Consider the following 19,491-nt stretch of genomic DNA (forward strand, 5'->3'; position numbering starts at 1 on the left):
TTGCACGCCCAATTTTTCAGTTTTTGATTTGTTAAAAAAGTTTGAAATATCCAATAAATCCAACACAACTTCATCAAAAAAAATGGAATGAGTTTCCTGTAAACAATAGATATTCTATTCCTTCTCTTTTAGCCAGGTAAACACGTCATATTTTCTTATTATCTGCTAAGTCATTACAATTATAACGGACTTTACTTATTTCACCATTTACCATAATGAGATACAAGTTTCAATTCTATTTATCATAAGATATGTTTGTAAGCTTATTATTAAAAAGTCATGACTGAGTGTCCATATAGCTGTACCATGATATTTGCATTGCTACTAAGTAAACCTCCAATTGTTCTCCACTTTTGCATATGCTAAAACCTCCTCCCATCCCAAATGGGTTGTCATCCCAGTGACCGGTACACCAGCCCATCCCCCCGGACCCCAGGGGCCCCGAGAGACTGGGACCCATCCTTCAAAAAGAGCACACAGTGCCACCCACAGAATGCCTGTCCTAACTTAATAATGGACCAATAAAAGTATAAAGAGTGTTTTTTGCAGACGCAGGAATGGCCACATGCAGGAACGCCCCCAAATTGCAGTCCACAATTGCACCCTTCTCCCAACAGATGGCCTGCCATACCATTAATCAGTTACATACCCAACCAAAAAACTCACTTTGATCAGAACCCTCATATACAGCCAAAGCAGTAGGTGGCGGCATGCACCTATATAATTTGTTTGCCGACAGACATAATATCAAAGAAGAATACCCCGTACTGTAGGTGGCGGCAATATGGAATGTTTTTTTTTTGTTTTTCTTATTCAATACCCGGTCCAGCTGGTGACGGTAATGCACCATTAACATTGGATGCCAACCGCCGTTAAACCCCATCGAAGAAGAAGAAGAAGTGGCGGCGGCAATACACCAGTCGGTGGAGTCTGCCATAAAACTTTGAAGGAGAAGAAGAAGAGCACGAGCACTCCTCAGGGCGTATAGTTCTTTTCTTTCAATGTTTTATCAAGACAAGCAAGTTGAAAATGACCTTTGCCTTTCCTCTACGAATGAATGTTTTTATAGATGAAGACCTAGACTAAAACTTTGAATAGCTACCTGAATGGAAACTTAATAGTTGAATAAATGAGACTGACGTCTTGAAAAGATAGAACATGTACCTGTTGCGCTTCTCTATTGCCATCATTCTTGGGTTTGTGTGGTATTTATTTGACCGCGGACAAGTAGCGGCTCAAATTGCTTTATGTTTACTATTTTGGCAATCAACCCCAAATGTTTTAATAAAGACCAGACGGGAAAGCGGAACTCAGACAGACGATGTGGCTGAAGAACATTTATTCCAGGTAATTTAAATATTCTATACATTTGTCATGACTGACTATTCAATTGCAGTAAAGTGTTACTGTTTCATCTGCACGAGAGCTCATCATTGCTACAATTTAACGCTCATAATGAGATTCAATGTAACAGGGCAAGTGAGCCATGCACGTTACTTTTGTTTACATAATGACAGAAACAATGTAACCAGTTCATTATTAATGTCAGTGATGTCAATGTTCACTCATTAATACCACCAAACATTTTAATATTTCAACTGATTGCCTGTCTGCAATCTATTAAGTCGTTAGCCAATGAAACATTGCGGTTGTAGTAGTTGTGGGGTCAAATGAAACGCATAAAATTAAAATGGAAAGTTATTGACATGGACCTCCTCATGTCCTATGTATAGCTGGTGGCAAATTGCCCATATTTTTACAAGTGGAGGGGAAAATGTGTCCCCTAGCCCAGTAATCCTTGTACCATCTAAATCGCTGTGAAATATATTTTCAATAACACCACCTGTTTTAAGGTGCTGGGTGGTTTTGGTCCACCAGCTTCAAACATCTGTGAAAACTATTTTGCGATTTAGATGGTACAATGCTTCCCTACTCGATTCAGCGCTTGTTTTTTTTTTCATGAACTGAAATTGAGCCAACAGTATTTTAGCAACCAGGAAATGATAGAGCGATTTCCGCTAGATAACACAACCACAAAGTCAGAACATTTTGACAACAGATGCCGCTCCAGAGAATATTGATAAAAGTCCCCTTGTCCGAGAGATTTACATGGTTATTAAAATGTCACACCAGGGTAAGCCTACAAGAAACACAGCCCTTATTTTAAGTGTTTGTAAAATCTCCTATGGAAAAAATGAATGGTGAAAACCGATTGGAATAATTTAAATATTTGACCGCTAGGTGTTATGACACCTCCACGGTTGGGCTTTATTAGCGCCCGGTATATTAGGGACAAATAAATATAAGTCCTATGTGTAGCACCTTTAAACTTAGCTAAGTGAAATGGACTGACACCTGGTAATAGACTTGCGGAAATGTAATTTCACCATGGGTCCCTGATGTGTACTACACAGAAATGCATAATTATGGATACGAAAGTCGTTCTCTTCATTGTGATGTATCCAAAACTTCTACCTGTTATGCAAAGGTAGACATATGCAATATCCTTCTTTGCCTATTTAGGTATTATTCTACAGACTGGCTATTATTTTAAAGCTGCACTATGCAAAAATAGCATAGCGTAGAAATAGCACACAGAACAGATCTACCGGTTCTTAAACTTGCTTTCAATGAGAATGACAGATCTATAACATACATTTCTATGTGAATTTGTTCAGGTCTCCAAAAAAGTGACATATTGCAGCTTTATTTGAGCTCTGCCACCAAACAAGAACAAATGATGTTGGTCCGGACTGGGCCAAGTCTTAACCTATCATAGACTATCATGTTTCACAAGTCTTAAAATCAAAGTAAAGCTCAGTAGGGTATTGCATAGTAGAGTACAGTACATTGTAGTGTATTCAACTGAAGTGTTATCTACTGTGCACTGTACTGAACTCTATTCTACTCTACTAAACTCTATTGTACTATACAGTGCTGCCCAAACTTGTGAAACATAGACGTCTATGGTTGGTTCAGATTTACCGAACCAAATCTGAACCTATCACCTATGTTAGGGCCAAATTTATGCCGGTCCAGGCGTCTGTGGGTGTTGAAATCTGCTTGTCAATGTCCATGGACGTCCGGCGTTGACTACTATGATTTCCCATTGTAGCTCAATTGCAGAGATTCCATTACAGATTTTTCCAAAATTCTGTTAGCGATTTGGTGACAGAATTTCTAGTTTTAATCATTTAATAAATTATCAACAAAATTGATATCAGTAACAACACTAACTAATTGATAGGTCTACCTTGTTACTTCTGTGAACTTTCATTATCCTCCCTCATGAAGGAGAGAAATTAGGAAATACCTTTAAGTTATGTGGGTTTTTGGTAACAGAATTTCAAGGCACAAGGCAACGTGTCTTAAACATACAGAAGGCGGAAAGAAATGTTACTAAACTAAATATGTGTTGATTTGAATTGACAGCGGTCTTTACTTCAACATGGTAGTGTTTTGATCACAGGAGGTTGGTGGCACCTTAATTAAAGAAAACAGGCTCGTGGTAGTGACTGGAGCGGAATGGTATCAAATACATCAAAATACACCATGCGTTTGATGCAATTCTATATGCTCTGTTGCAGCCATTGTTATGAGCCGGCCTCCCCTCAGCAGCCCCCACTGGTTTTGATGTATTTCTAATACCTTTTTACCTTTTTTCCCCCTGCTCGATGTTTTCTAACACCCCTTTTTTTAATAAGTCAAACTGACACCCAGTCATTTGACACCCAACTTCACATGTTAGTGCTCATGGGTCCTTTTACATTGAAAATGAACTTATGCCATCTTTCTACTTAATCTACATGGTAAGGAATTAATGATGTCCAAACACTATAATCACCTCTTTACTGTGCCCTGTACTGTACTCTTTACTGTACTGAACTCTACTGTAATGTATCTGAAATGTCTTACAGGAAACCACTGACCATTTAGGTTGTGATGTGACTGATACAACAAGCACTAAAGCTGAAACATCACAGGAGACACAGTTTCCCCATGTGAAGAGATCTCTTCAGCAAGGTGTGCAATTTTCCTCTGCATAATTTGAGATCCTGCCAGAATGTTCCTAGACATTTAAAAAAAAAAGTAATCCTGTCAGGTTTTCTGCCAGGGTAAGAGATTTGTAAAGCGGAGTCTATTGTTAAGATCAAGGATGAAATAACGAAAACATTCTGCCCTTTTCCTTAGTGTATTTGGTCAGCCACATGTAGTTCTTCTGTATTCTGTGACACAGTTGAATAGGATAGCAAATGCAGCTGCAGACATATCTCATGTTACATGATCTGGGGCTTGGGTGACAAAGATGTTAAGGCAATAGACACAAAAATAACTCTGTCAATGTGCTGTGCTGTGGATTATGGAAAGCGGGTGTTGCTTTACCAAGCTCTGCTTGGAACGAGTTGGTTGGCATATTTTGTATAAGGCATGCTCAGACCAGTTTGGACTGTTTTCTGTCGGGAAGTGTTTTTGATAATCCTGCTAAAATGAATTTCCCAGCTCACTTCAACCTACACCTTTGAATAAATCATAAGTACCAAATGTAGCCTTTCACTTACAATACTCAGGGCTCTTTTGAAGTGTGTTCAGAAAGTATTCAGATCCCTTCACTTTTTCCACATTTTGTTACGTTACAGCCTTATTTTAAATTGTATTAAATCGGTCCCCCCCCCTCAAACTACACACAATTCCCCATAATGACAAAGCAAAAACAGGTTTTTAGAAATTGTTGCAAATGTATATAAAAACAAAACCTGCAATATCACATTTACATGAGTATTCAGACCCTTTACTCAGTACTTTGTTGAAGCACCTTTGGCAGCAGTTACAGCCTCGGATGTTCTTGGGTATGCCACTACAAGCTTGGCACACCTGTATTTGGGGAGTTAATTCCATTCTTCTCTGCAGATCCTCTCAAGCTCTGTCAGGTTAGATGGATAGCGTGGCTGCACAGCTATTTTCAGGTCTCCAGAGATGTTCAATCAGTTTCAAGTCCGGGCTCTGGCTGAGCCACTCAATGAGATTCAGAGATTTGTCCTGAAGCCACTCCTGCGCTGTCTTGGCTGTGTGCTTTGGGTTGTTGTCCTGTTGGAAGGTGAACCTTCACCCCAGTCTGAGGTCCTGAGCGCTCTGGAGCAGGTTTTCGTCAAGGATCTCTATGTACTTTGCTCCATTCATCTTTCCCTCCATCCTGACAAGTCTCCCTGCTGCTGAAAAACATCCCCACAGCAGGATGCTGCCACCACCATGTGTCACCGTAGGGATGGATTGGCCAGGTGATGAGTGGTGCCTGGTTTCCTCCAGACGTGACACTTGGCATTCAGGCAAAAGTGTTCAATCTTTGTTTCATCAGACCAGAGAACCTTTTTTCTCATGGTCTGAGAGTCCTTTAGGTTCCTTTTGTCACACTCCAAGCGGGCTTTCATGTGCCTTTTACTGAGGAGTGGCATCCGTCTTGCCACTCTACCATAAAGGCCTGATTGGTGGAGTGCTGCAGAGATTAGTTGTCCTTCTGGAAAGTTCTCCCATCTCCACAGAGGAACTCAGGAGCTCTGTCAGACTAACCATCGGGTTCTTGGTCACCTCCCTGACCAAGGCCCTTCTCCCTGATTGCTCAGTTTGGCCAGGCGGCCAGCTCTAGGAAGAGTCTTGGTGGTTCCAAACTTCTATTTGAGAATGGAGGCCACCATGTTCGTGGGGACCTTCAATTCTGCAGAATGTTTTTTGGTTCCCTTCCCCAGATCTGTGCCTCGACACAATCCTGTCTCGGAGCTCAAGGTACAATTCCTTTGACCTCGCTGATTTTTGCTCTGACATGCACTGTCAACTGTGGGACCTTTTTATATAGACAGGTGTGTGCCTTTCCAAATCATGTCCAATCAATTGAATTTACCACAGGTGGACTTCAAGTTGTAGAAACATCTCAACGATGATCAAAGGAAACCTAATGCACCTGAGCCAAATTTCGAGTCTCAAAGCAAAGGGTCTGAATACTTATGCAAATAAGGTATTTCTGTTTTTTATTTTTAATACATATGCAAAAATGTCTCAACCAGTTTTGGCTTCGTCATTATGGGCTATTGTGTGTAGATTGATGACGGATAAACAATAAAATAATCACATTTAGAATAAGGCTGTAATGTATCAAAATGTGGAAAAAGTGAAGGGGTCTGAATACTTTCTGAATGCACTCTAAATGTACAATATTTTTTTTTGTCTTCGCCAACTATTTAGCCTTTGTTGATTTTGAGTGTACGTTTTCCCCAGTGTTTGACTGTGCCTACGCCCAGCTAGTCCTCCCCTGGTACAGCGTCCCTGAGCCCTGTGACAGTCAGCTCCTGCACCAGGTGCTGTGGAAGGAGTTTGACCAAGTCATCGATCAAGTCATCAGCAGAGGCAAAGACTTTGATGTCTGTGCTGCAAGTGTGGGCTGCATTCGCATCCTGACCCAGCACCTCCATAATGCCAAACAGTCTCATAGGTAATACAGCTCTCCTGCAGTCGCTAGTAGAATATCAATAGAAGCAATAGATTATGGCATCACCCATATTGAGTTGCCGCTCTACAGCTGTATCGCTTGCCTATACAGTTGAAGTGGTTTATGTATATGTGATTGTTTTGGATAAATCATTAACATCCTCAGTTCTGAATTTCAAACTTTAAAAAAATATATATAGATTTAATGTGACCTAGGGTACTATGCAGGTTGTCACATGATGGAAGAATGGCCTGTATGAAGTATTGCGGTGATAGAATGTCTCGCTTTTCAATGTGTTGTGCTCTGTCCTGATATCATCAATCTAGGTATTGTTGCTCACTTTGTCATTATTCCAAATAGACTATTTTTATTAATATTGTCTGTCTGTTTTGTTCTCTCTCTCTGTGTGTCAGAAAACCATTGTTCCGCTCTAGAGGAGAGGAGGTTGAAGTTCTCAGAGTGTTCTCTGAAGCACTGGTGCGAAACCTTTTACCCCAGTCCCTATGGGGACTGGCAGTCAGCCACTGTGCCTTAAATGAGATAGTTGCCTTAAAAGGTAAGCCCCACAATATAGGCCTATCAGTGCCTCATGTAATTCTCTCAGCACATTGCGGAAGTTTTGAAAAAAGAAGAAATTAGCATGAAACCATTGTTTCTTATCATTCTATCATGATAAGTAAAGGATAGAGGTTAGAAATACTGCACATACTGTTACTAAACTAGGGCTATCCTTAGAGGAAAGCTAACACAATGTGTTGTTGAAACCTGCAGATAATGTAGAACACATTTCACTGCACCTATGTGACAATAAAACATATATATATATATATATATATATATATATATATATATATATATTTATATAATGGTCAGTGGCTCTGATCACAGGAGCTAGTGAAACGGCTTGGATAATTTACATTTTATGCCTTTGTAATGGTAAGGGATTTTACTGTTGTAGATAAAACATTTAACTTCTGTCTTCTGCACCTGTAACCTTAATTGAGTCTCAATAATGTTCAGTGAAACTTGACCGTTAACACCATTTTTTTTAAACCTGGGAGACGTGGATAATGGTGGAGACTGGAGGTGGCCATTGGTATAAAAGTGAAACAAGTTGGAAAGGTTCTCCTTAATGGTCTGTTATTCTGAGCCAAAGTGTGTCTGCTTTTTACCTATATATATACTGAGCAAAAATAGAAACGCAACATGCAACAATTTCAAAGATTTTACTGAGTTACAGTTCATATAAGGAAATCAGTCAAATGAAATAAATTCATTAGGGCCTAATTTATAGATTTCACTTGACTGAGAATACAGATATGCGTCTGTTGGTCACAGATACATTAAACAAAATGTAGGGACGTGGATCAGAAAACAAGTTCGTATCTGGTGTGACCACGCCGCCTCATGCAGCGTGACGCATCCCCTTCACATAGAGTTGATCAGGCTTTTGATTGTGGCCTGTGGAAGGTTGTTCTCTTCAATGGCTGTACAAAGTTGCTTGGTATTGGCGGGAACTGGAACACACTGTTGTACACCGCGATCCAGAGCATCCCCAACATTCTCAATGGCAGACATGTCTGGTGAGTATGCAGGCCATGAAAGAACTGGAACATTTTCAGCTTCCAGAAATGATGTACAGATCCTAGCGACATGGGGCTGTGCACTCATGCTGAAACATGAGGTGATGGTGGCGGATGAATGGCACGACAATGGGCCTCAGGATCTCGTCATGACATTTCTGTGGATTTAAATTGCCATCGATAAAATGCAATTGTGTTCATTGTCTGTAAAAAGACCACCAAACAAAATCAAAGCACAATTTCTTGCCTGCCCATACCATAATCCCACCGCCACCATTGGGTTCTCTTTTCACAATGTTGACATCAGCAAACCGCTCGCCCACACGATGCCATACTAGTAGTTTGCGGTTGTGAATCCAGATGGACGTATTGCCAAATTCTCTAAAACAACGTTGGAGGCGGCTTATGTTGAGAAATGTACATTTCATTCTCTGGCAACAGCTCTATTGGACATTCCTGCAGTCAGTATGCCAATTGCATGCTCCCCCAATTTGAGACATCTGTCATTTGTTCCTTTTGCTTATTTTCCGAATAACTGTAAGATGTAAATATTGTGTCGTTCCTGGAAGCTGTTGCCGTAGTGATAACCAAAAGATACCTATGTGAGACAACTGCACATTTTAGAATGGCCTTTTATTGTCCCAAGCACAAGGTGCATCTGTGTAATTACCATTCTGTTTAATCAGTTTCTCGAAATGCCACACCAGTCAGGTGGATTGATTATCTTAGCAAGGAGAAATTATCACTAACAGGGATGTAAACTAATTTGTGCACAAGATTTAAGAGAAATAAGCTTCCCAAATTAGATATTTGATTTCAGCTCATGAAACATGGGGCAGTTTATATTTTTGTTTAGTATTTATTGAACATGGTTTTGTCCCACTACTATGTGGTTTTACTCTGTAGTAGGTATCACATTGACTTTGTCATCCATGCCCTCAGTACTGGACCTGCTGGTGCGTTGGCTCTCAGACCCTGACAACCTCAACCAGCTGGTGGTGAGTCAGCTGGATGGAGCGACCCGTAAAAGCTCTGTGGCAGAGCTGTGTGAGTCCCACTCTGACAGGGCCTCTCCAGCCTCCCTGGAGAGCCAGGCCAGTGGAGCGTGAGTGGACCTTTTCCTACCAGGCTGCCTCTCTTGTCTTTAATGAACACACTTCAGTGCTGCACGGGTGCAGAGAACACAGAAAGAAATTGTGCTTTGATTTTGTTTGATGGTCTTTTTAGGACGCAGGAAGAAACAGAGGATGCGCAAACCAGTGACAGCAAGTCCAAAAAGAAAGGTGAGGGTATTTGTGTATTTGAAACCATCACTAGGCTAATTAAAATGTCCAGTTTATTCTGTGTGTTTTCTTTCCCCTGCCTTAAAGTCATCACAGTTTGCAGTCAACTTGTGACATAGAAAAGGGCAATGAAAAAGGTTGACACTTAGCTAATCGGATATGGGTGTTTTTCCAGCTAACAAATTGAAGGAAGGCTGGTCTAAATTCCTTGACAAGATGAGATTGAAGAATGCTAAAAGGGAGAAGATGAAGAAAAGGGAGCAGGCGCTGGTTGTCATGGCCATGTCTATCCAGGGTCGTCCATCAAACGAAACTGAAGGGAGTAGCCGGGAGGGCTCCATCCGGAACCAGCAGGACTCTGACAATGTAAGGACACTGCACCAGAAAGAGCAGCTCTGCAGTCATCACTGCACTATTCACCCTGTTCTAGCCTTTTTTTTAATAGCAATTCAACTGATTTCTAAAGACAGTGCTGAAGACAGTGCATACGTACAGACAGTACATGTTTTGCCATCTATCCAATAGAATATTATTTCATATTATTTCTGAATGTCCTCTCTCCTCCCCAAACATTGTTCTATTTATAGTCTGGCAACATTAAGTATCAAACTGAGGATGAAATATAACACGGCTGACATTTTTATTTTGTCATTGGCTTGTTTCACCAGGAGGACAGTGATCTGGAGAGCTACTGGAACAGTGTACAAGAGGATATGATGGAATTCAATCTGTCGTATGAGCTTTGGCGGGTTGGCCACTGGGCTGTCAGCGTCCCTTGTGTAAGTAACTAATCGCACACAAGTCACTGTGGAATGCTTTGAATGCAACTACTGTTAGTTATGAAACTGAGCTGTGTGAAGACATGTCCTTGGTCGTTCTGTTACCTGTTTGTGCCAGAATGGTGTGTAAAGTAAGATGTTACTGTCTGTAGGTGGAGAGGGAAAACGAGGAACTGTGTTTTACAGTTCACCTGGAGGAGAGGGACAACCCTGAAAACCTTCACTGGAACGTGAGGAAGACCCAAACAGACATCATCCACTTCCGCAACCTATGGCAGGTTAGGGAATTATGAAGAGGGATATTGTATTGTTGCTATTGTGTTGCACAAGGTACCATTTCACTATGTAACCTCATGGCCAATGAAATGATGTAAAGCCGCTATGCTGTTTGGTATTGAATTCAGTCAGTGTAAAAGGTTTTTGAGAAATGAGACCAATGGTAACTTCCTTATTTTGTTGGGTCTCAAGATGACAAAACCACAGCACTGTTGTCAAAACAGACCGCTGCAGGACTTGTGAATGTAACAGATACCGTACTGTTTCATTTATCTCTGACATCGTATGGATGTTGCACAGATACAACCAATGCTAATAGTCTGAGTGTATAGTCTCTTCTGACACTGGTCTCCCTTTTGCATCCTCAATATGGGTCCAGATTTACATTTGAGTCATTTAGCAGACGCTCTTATCTACAGATCATACAATTGATCTTTTATTATTATTTTTCCCTTGTTTGGATTGTTTGTTTTAGGACTCTGCTACTTTACCCTCCCTATCCGTGTTAGAAGAGAGTACTGTGGTGAACATCAGTGAGGATTTTAAAGAAGCCAAAAAGTCCATCAAGCACTTCTTACAGGTACACTGGCATACTTCAGGCATGAGCATAAATTAACACAGATAGGTGATCTGATATGATAAAAATAAATGTCCTCTCCAGGAGCTGGTGTCTGATGATCTAGTGGGCCACACTCAGCCAGTGTTTCAGTTTCTGTGTCCTCTGGACAAGCTGCTAGTTGAAGAGGATCATGTGGGGGAAGTGTGGGGCCTCTTCAGTGGCCTGGCCTACTTCCTGACTCCGGGCCAAGAGGAAGATGAGGTAGGCATTTTAATAACCTGTTGAGCAAGGCCTGCAAGCCAGGTCGTCTTGTATCATGTCAGTGTCACCACAAATGGCAAATGATGCCCTCTGCTGGTGGATTAATAAACCAAACCAGTTGTGAGTCTCTAGCAGTCAGTCAATATTTGTGATAGTGTTTCAATATATATAAATAAATATATAAATAAATATATATATATATTTATATATATATATTTATATATATATATATTTATATATATTTATATATTTATTTATATTTATTTATATATATATATATTTATATATTTATATATATATATATATATATATATATATATATTTATATATATATATATATATATATATATTTTTTAAACTAAATACCTGGCCTCCTAAGTGGCACAGTGGTCTAAGGCACTGCATCGCGGTGTCACTACAGACCCAGGTTCGATCCCAGGCTGTGTTGCAGCCGGCCGCAACTTTGGTCGCCAGCTGTACAGCGTTTCCTCCTACACATTGGTGCGGCTGGCTTCTGGGTTAAGCAAGCAGTGTTTTTGGACAATGCATGGCTCTAGACCTTCGCCTCTCCCGAGTCCGTACGGGAGTTGCAGCGATGGGACAAGACTGGAACTACCAATTGGATACCACGAAATTGGGAAGAAAAAAGGGATAAAAAGTTTAAGAAAAACAAAATACCCTGTATTTTCAAATAATCTCATGCATTTGAAAGCAGGTCTGTTTGGTATTTGAAATAATGTATTTGGAAATATTTTCTAATAGTAGGCTTTTTATGGGAAATGATTAGAAAATACTTCAAAACACCTCGAACAGAAGTAGTAGCTAGTTGATTTGGGCCACATTATTTAAACATACTCATACCAAAAACAAGAATTTTAATAATCAAATGTACATGTATGTGAACCCAGGTCTGCAATGCACATTTTTCAGGACAAGCACAACAGCCTTGGAAGAGGGACCAAACCAGATGATTCCAACACAACGGAGGCTGCAGACCCAACTGCAACTGAGAACCTGGATGGCGATACAAGGGATGACCTGGCCCGGGGCCCATGTATCATCATCTCCCAATGTGATGAGGATTCTCCTCCAGAACCCAGTTCCATTGAGTGCTGCAGAGATGACGAAACCGAACCAATAGAGAAATCTGACATTTTGGTTAATGCAGACAAAACCGAGGGATCTGAGAACCCCATAACTTCTCACCTAAAGATGGCAATCAAAAGGCTATCTAGGTCAGAGGAGTGTCTGGCCCAAACGAAATCAGACACCCCTGAAGACCAGACTGACTCTTTCTGTAGACTGCGACGTTCCAGTGAAAATGGAAGCTTGCAATTTGACCTCACTGACAGTCCAACACATCCTTTTGGTGGAAAGTCGAATAAAAAGGAGAAACTCACTTTCAAAATGTCAGGAGGGATGCCCAAGAGTAAAGGAAATGAAATGGGGAGTCAGCCAAAATTAGAAGACTCACCGTGTTTGAAAAAGGAACAATCCAGCTGGGAGCAAATGGAAGCAACCAAAGCCCTTTTTGATTTGTTGAAAGCAATATCTGGTTAGTTCTAACTTCCTAATTTGTTTGAAATTGTATACTGGGTTCGAGTCCAGGCTCTGTTGCAGCAGACCGCGACTGGGAGACCCATGGGATGGCGCACAATTGGCCCAGTGTTGTCCTGGTTAGGAGAGGGTTTGGTCGGCAGGGATGTCCTTGTCCCATCGCGCACTAGCGACTCCTGTGGCGGGCCGGGCGCAGTGCACGCTGACACGGTTGCCAGGTGCACTGTTTCCTCAGACACATTGTTGAGGCTGGCATCTGGGTTAAGTAGGCATTGTGTCAAGAAGCAGTGTGGCTTGGTTGGGTTGTGTTTCGGAGGACGCACGGCTCTCGACCTTCGCCTCTCCCGAGTCCGTACGGGAGTTGCAGCGATGAGACAAGACTAACTACCAATTGGACATCACGAAATTGGGGAGATTTTTTAAAACATTTAAAAAAAATAAGAAATAAGAAATGGTATACTGAACAAAAATATAAATAAAAAAATATAAGTGCAACATGTAGTGTTGGTTTCATGAGCTGAAATAAATGCTCCCAGAAATTTTCCATATGCACAAAAAGGTTATTTTTCTCTCAAATTTGTTTACATCCCTGTTAGTGAATATTTCTCCTTTGCCAAGATAATCAATCCACCTGACCGGTGTGGCATTTCAAGAAGCTAATTAAACAGTATGGTCATTACACAGGTGCACCTTGTGAGAGGACAATAAAAGGCCACTTTAAAATGTGCCGTTTCGTCACACAACACAGTGCCACAGATGTCAACATTTTTGCAATTGGCATGCTGACTGCAGGAATGTCCACCAGAGCTGTTGCCAGAGAATTTAATGTTAACTTCTCTACCATAAGCTGCCTCCAATGGCACTTTAGATAATTTGGCAGTACGTCTAAGTGGCCTCACAACCGAAGACCACTTGTAATCACACCAGCCCAGGACCTCCACATCTGGCTTTTTCACATGAGGGATCACCTGTCACCTGTCTGAAACGTCTCAGGGAAGCTCATCTGCGTGCTTGTCGTCCTCACCAGGGTCTTTTTGATTGCAGTTCAGTATCGTAACCGACTTCAGGGGGCAAATACTCACCTTCGAATGGCCACTGGCAAGCTGGAGAAGTGTGCTCTTCACAGATGAATCCTGGTTTCAACTGTACCGGGCAGATGGTAGGCAACATGTATTGTGTCGTGTGGGTGTGTTTGCTGATGTCAACATTGTGAACAGAGTGCCCCATGGTGGCGGTGGGGTTATGGTATGTGAATGCATATGCTTCGGACAATGAACACAATTATAATTTTATCAATGATGATTTGAACACACAGAGATACCGTGATGAGATCCTGAGGCCCATTGTCGTGCCATTCATCCGCCGCCATCACCTCATGTTTCAGCATGATAATGAATGGCCCCATGTTGCAAGGATCTGTACATAATTCCTGGAGGCTGAAAATGTCCCAGTTCTTCCATGGCCAGCATACTCACCAGACGTGTCACCCATTCTGTAGGTTTGGAATGCTCTGAATCGACGTGTATGACAGTGTGTTCCAGTTTCCGCCAATATCCAGCGACGACACAAAGCCATTGAAGAGGTGTGGGGCAACATTCCACAGGCCACAATCAACAGCCTGATCAACTCTATGTGAAGGAGATGTGTCGTACTGCATGAGGCAAATGTTGGTCACACCAGATACTGACTGGGTTTCTGATCCATGGTATCTGGTATCTGTGACCAACAGATGCATATCTGTATTCCCAGTCATGTAAAATCCATAGATTAGGGCCTAATGAATTTATTTCAATTGACTGATTTCTTTATAACTCAGTAAAAAGAAAAATATTGGTGCATGTTGCATTTATATTTTTGTTCAATGTCATTTTATATGTTTATATTTTAATTAGTCACCTTTTGAGGATGGTTATGAATATTAATGACATTTAATAGTGTGTAATAATCAGCACCCTACTTTGCCCTCCAGGCAATTCCATCCTTCTGAACATATTTGATGCGATTTTGAAACCCGTCATGCCGATATTGAAAAAGTAAGAACTGTGAAATATTCTCCCATTTTTCCACTGCAGTCCTGGTTTGTCATACTGACAGAGTAATAGGATGATCTACATTTGTCCTTTTGAGAATCCCAGCATGACGTTTTATAATATTCTCTAGGAAAGTGAACAGCTTCTTGAATAATATGAACCCAACGGAAGCACAGATTGCCTCCTATATCGACAACCTGCGTGAGAAACAGTGGCCCGGGGGCTTGCCGGAGGTGACATGCCCTATACCCCATCGCAGCAGTGAGGAGAAGCATGAAACCAAAGACAGAGCTCACCATCTCATCAATGCCAGATGTATGTGATATACACAGCGTTTTGTTTTTTTCTATCTAAATGTTTAGAATTCTGCTTTTCATGCTTGGACAGAAATTTGAGAAGTTTGTCACAGTTCACTAACAACATGTTCTCATTTTAGATTCAAACTATTTAATCTTGAAGAAGACCGATATGGAGTCAGCATTTAAGCTCTTCCAGGACTGTGAAGAAAACAAGAAGCTGGTCTATGTGCGTATCTAGCCTCTTGAGTTTCTGTAGAGAGCACTGGAAGAGAGAACTCTGGCGTCAAGATCCTAATGTCCTCTCATCAATGTTGCAGTTCTGTCTCTCTATATTTGATATCTGTCAAATGTTCTAAAAATATACAGTACCAGTCAAAGTTTTAGACACCTACTCATTCCAGGGTTTTTCTTTATTTGTACTATTTTCTACACTGTAGAATGGTAGGGAATACATCAAAACTATGAAATAACACATATGGAATCATGTAGTAACCAAAAAAGTGTTAAACAAATCAAAATATATTTTAGATCTTCAAAGTAGCATTGATGACAGCTTTGTACACTATTGGCATTCTCTCAAATAGCTTCACCTGGAATGCTTTTCCAACAGTCTTGAAGCAGTTCCCACACATGCTGAGCACTTGTTGGCTGCTTTTCCTTCACTCTGTGGTCCCAACTCATCCCAAACCATCTAAATGGGGTTGAGGTCGGGTGATTGTTGAGGCCAGGTCATCTGATGCAGCACTCCATCACTCTCCTTGGTCAAATAGCCCTTACACAGCCTGGAGGTGTGTTTTGGATCATTGTCCTGTTGAAAAACAAATTATAGTCCCACTAAGCGCAAACTAGATGGGATGGCGTATCTCTGCAGAATGCTGTGGTAGCCATGCTGGTTAAGTATGCCTTGAATTTTAAATGAATTACATGCAGTGTCACCAGCAAAGCACCATCACACCACCTCCTCCATGCTTCACGACGGTAACCACATATGCAGAGATCATCCGTTCACCTACTCTACATCTCACAAAGAACCAAACATCTCAAATTTGGACAGATTTCCACCGGTCTAATGTCCATTGCTCGTGTTTCTTGGCTCAAACAAGTCTCTTCTTCTTACTGGTGTCCTTTAGTAGTGGTTTCTTTGCAGCAATTCGACCACGAAGGCCTAATTTCACGCAGTCTCCTCTGAACAGTTGATGTTGAGATGTCTGTCACTTGAGCTCTGAGTAATTTATTTGGGCTGCAATCTAAGGTGCAGTTAACTCCTCTAATGAACGTATTCTCTGCAGCAGAAGTAACTCTGGGTTTTCCTTTCCTGTGGCGGTCCTTTGAGAGCCAGTTTCATCATAGCGCTTGATGGTTTTTGCGACTGCTTTTGAAGAAACATTCAAAGTTCTTGAAATTTTCCGTATTGACTGACCTTTGTCTTAAAGTACTGCCATTTGTCTTTGCTTATTTGAGCTGTTCTTGCCATAATATGGACTTGGTCTTTTACCAAATAGGGCTATCTTCTGTATACCACCTCTACCATGACACAACACAACTGATTGGCTCAAATGCATTAGGAAGGAAAATTCCACAAATGAACTTTTAACAAGGCACACCTGTTAATTGAAATGCATTCCAGGTTGAGAGAATGCCAATAGTGTGCAAAGATGTCATCGAGGCAAAGGTTGGCTACTTTATCAAATATATTTTGATTTGTTTAACACTTTTCCCGGTTACTACATGATTCCATACGTGTTATTTCATAGTTTTGACGTCCTCACTGTTATTCTATAATGTAAGAAAAACCCTTGAATGAGTGGGTGTGTCCAAACTTTTGACTGGTACTGTAGACTTTCCTGTACAGTTATGTTGATTCAACTTTTGCTTCTCTTCCTTTTCAATAGATGCTGCTTTCATTCCTGTTGAGAGAGCTTCTGCCGGGTGAGGATGCCCTTAATGTGAGTGCCATAACCCTGCAGAAAGTGAACGCCAACTAACTCATTTTTAGATGTTCTCAGGTGAATCATGCTTTTAAATGATCTTTAGTTCAGTGAACTTTCGTTCGGATGTTTTAGAAAATGTTCATATTTATTTGATTGGTTGTCAGGCCTTACAACAGTCCCATTTAGTAGCATTTAATCCATATGTCTACACTTGATTGGAGTATTATAATAAATACATCTTATGATACATTTCCAGGAAAACACATTTTACCTCATGCATTAAACATGCTGTGAATCATGCCTATTATTTAAAATGTATCATATGTTGACTATGAAATAAGTTGATCTTGATTATGTATTTAGCAACATGGGCAAATTATGTGTGGTATAAAAATGTGTGGTTATTCAGGTTCAAATGTCCTTTACCAGTGTAGAAAATGTAAATATTTGCTATCGAGATGGTAACAATGTACTCCATTGTCAAACTCAGAGGGACCATAAATGCACTTTTATTTTGAAAAACTTTACTGGTAGGGACAAACAGAGCACTGTGAATAAAATGTTAACATTTTGTCCAAAACGTTTATAATCACGTTCAGAGTTGATGGGGAGATGTGTTAAATGACCAGAATCATTTGACTGAAGTTGTTCATATTGTGTTTGGTTTGGAGAATAGCCAGTAATTACACATGTGATCTAGGTTTTACCATGGCTTCCGAAGCAACTGAATGTGATGTTTTCGGTGTCGGTGCCTTCTTAATAAAGTCATTTACATTTTTCTTGCTTTTTTGACATATGCCTGTTATGCTTTCATTTTTAAAAATTTAAATAGGCAAGTCAGTTAAGAACAAATTCTTATTTACAATGACAATGACAGCCTAGGAACAATGGGTCTGCCTTGTTGTTTTTACCTTGTCAGTTCGGGGATTTGATCTAGCAACCTTTCAGTTACTAGCCCAACGCTCTAACCACTAGGCTACCTGCTGCCCCTTTAGATTGTGTGGTAAATATATTCTGTCTTCTGAATATGGATTCATCCAGTCCAATGGTATTACTGAGTTTTAACTGTCTTTCTCTATGTTGATCATTATTAAAGTTCACAGACAAAAATAAATGGATTATTAAAGTGGCAATATGTAACTTTTTGGGCGACCTGACTAAATTGACATAAATGTGAGCAATAGATTTATCATTCTACTTGAAAGCGAAACGATTTTGGCATAGTGCAGTTTTAAGAGATTAACTAATTTGGATTTTGTAGCTATGCTTAAGGATACCCAAGATAATCGATGCTGGTGGGAGGAGCTATAAGACAGACTGATTGTAATGGCTGGAATGGAGCTAGATGCAGACACCAACCCCCGGACCTTCTGGCAAAAAATCAAAACAATCAACAGAGACAAAACCAATAACATCATACCTGTGCTAAAGTCTCAAAACCAACTCATCGAAGACAACGAAACAAAAGCAACATTATTCAGAAACCACCTACAAAATGTTCATTCTTGTCCCGGCGATCCTCTCTTTGACAAAGACTGGAAAACCATCATCGACAGAGAAATGCAGAAAACAGTGTACACCTCAAATCCGACACCAGTAGACCATCCCCTCACCCGCTCTGTTAGCGTTGAAGAAATCAAGACTCACCTGAAAAGAAAAAAAAAAAAAAAAAAAGCACCAGGGGAAGACAACATTGACAGCACACTCATCAAACAAGCACCTGATGAATACCTGCACCTCCTTTCCAACCTCTTCACAGAATGTCCCACGGAAGGCTACTTTCCCCTACCTTGGAAATCTGCAGTTGTCACAATGATCCACAAACCTGGCAAAGACCCATACAACGTCACAAGTTATAGACCAATCAGCCTCCTCAGTCATGTCGGGAAGCTGTTTGAGAGAGTACTCACCCAAAGACTGAGCGGCCACACCGAGGAAATGGGCCTCCTTGGAATCCACCAAGCTGGCTTCAGGAAAGCAAGATCAACCACATTCTAAGACTGTCAGAGGACATCCTTCGGAACTTCAAGAAAAAATAACTTACCCTGGAGGTTTTCTTTGACATAGAGAACGCATTTGACAAGATGTGGCACAATGGTCTGTGTTACCGGCTCGCAGACTCCAATCTCAAACTACCGCTCTCCATCAGAAACATCATCACCAGCTTTCTCCATAACCGTACAATTAAAGTGAAGGTCTCCACAGCAATATCCTCACCTTTCACCCCGGAGGCAGGTGTCCCACAGGGGGCAGTTCTAAGCCCGCTACTCTTTCTACTCTACATATCAGATATCTACTACCCTCCACCCACCATAGGTCAAGTCTCACAGTTTGCCGATGACCTCTGCTACTGGTCCAGCTCCAAATGTCCTCAACTTGCTGCAAAAAAACTCCAGAAGTCTATTGAAAGGATCGAGTCGTGGTCTAACATGTGGCGAGTAAAATTGAACCCACA

At 40.9% G+C, this 19,491-nt stretch overlaps 1 protein-coding gene across 1 annotated transcript; it reads left to right on the plus strand.

Annotated features, from left to right (window-relative positions):
- Positions 1 to 765: 765 nt before the first annotated feature.
- On the plus strand, positions 766 to 17,828 carry LOC139391033 (uncharacterized). The gene is made up of 16 exons (XM_071138507.1): positions 766 to 1,347; positions 3,918 to 4,023; positions 6,268 to 6,481; positions 6,892 to 7,034; positions 9,004 to 9,166; positions 9,289 to 9,344; positions 9,520 to 9,710; positions 10,013 to 10,123; positions 10,276 to 10,401; positions 10,875 to 10,979; positions 11,061 to 11,219; positions 12,150 to 12,774; positions 14,746 to 14,809; positions 14,937 to 15,121; positions 15,243 to 15,331; positions 16,998 to 17,828. Exons 1-16 carry the CDS (start codon positions 1,159 to 1,161, stop codon positions 17,088 to 17,090), a joined length of 2,619 nt encoding a protein of 872 aa, XP_070994608.1. The 5' UTR covers positions 766 to 1,158; the 3' UTR covers positions 17,091 to 17,828.
- Positions 17,829 to 19,491: the final 1,663 nt, after the last annotated feature.

This window comes from Oncorhynchus clarkii, chromosome 31 (assembly GCF_045791955.1).
Source record: "Oncorhynchus clarkii lewisi isolate Uvic-CL-2024 chromosome 31, UVic_Ocla_1.0, whole genome shotgun sequence".
Taxonomy (NCBI): domain Eukaryota; kingdom Metazoa; phylum Chordata; class Actinopteri; order Salmoniformes; family Salmonidae; genus Oncorhynchus; species Oncorhynchus clarkii.

Excerpts from the sequence above, each read along its gene's own strand:
- LOC139391033 (XM_071138507.1), top strand. The coding sequence starts at position 1,159 with ATGTACCTGTTGCGCTTCTCTATTGCCATCATTCTTGGGTTTGTGTGG. Across the intron at positions 9,345-9,519 it reads CAGCAAGTCCAAAAAGAAAG|CTAACAAATTGAAGGAAGGC; the intron begins GTGAGGGTATTT and ends GTGTTTTTCCAG. Across the intron at positions 11,220-12,149 it reads CGGGCCAAGAGGAAGATGAG|GACAAGCACAACAGCCTTGG; the intron begins GTAGGCATTTTA and ends CACATTTTTCAG.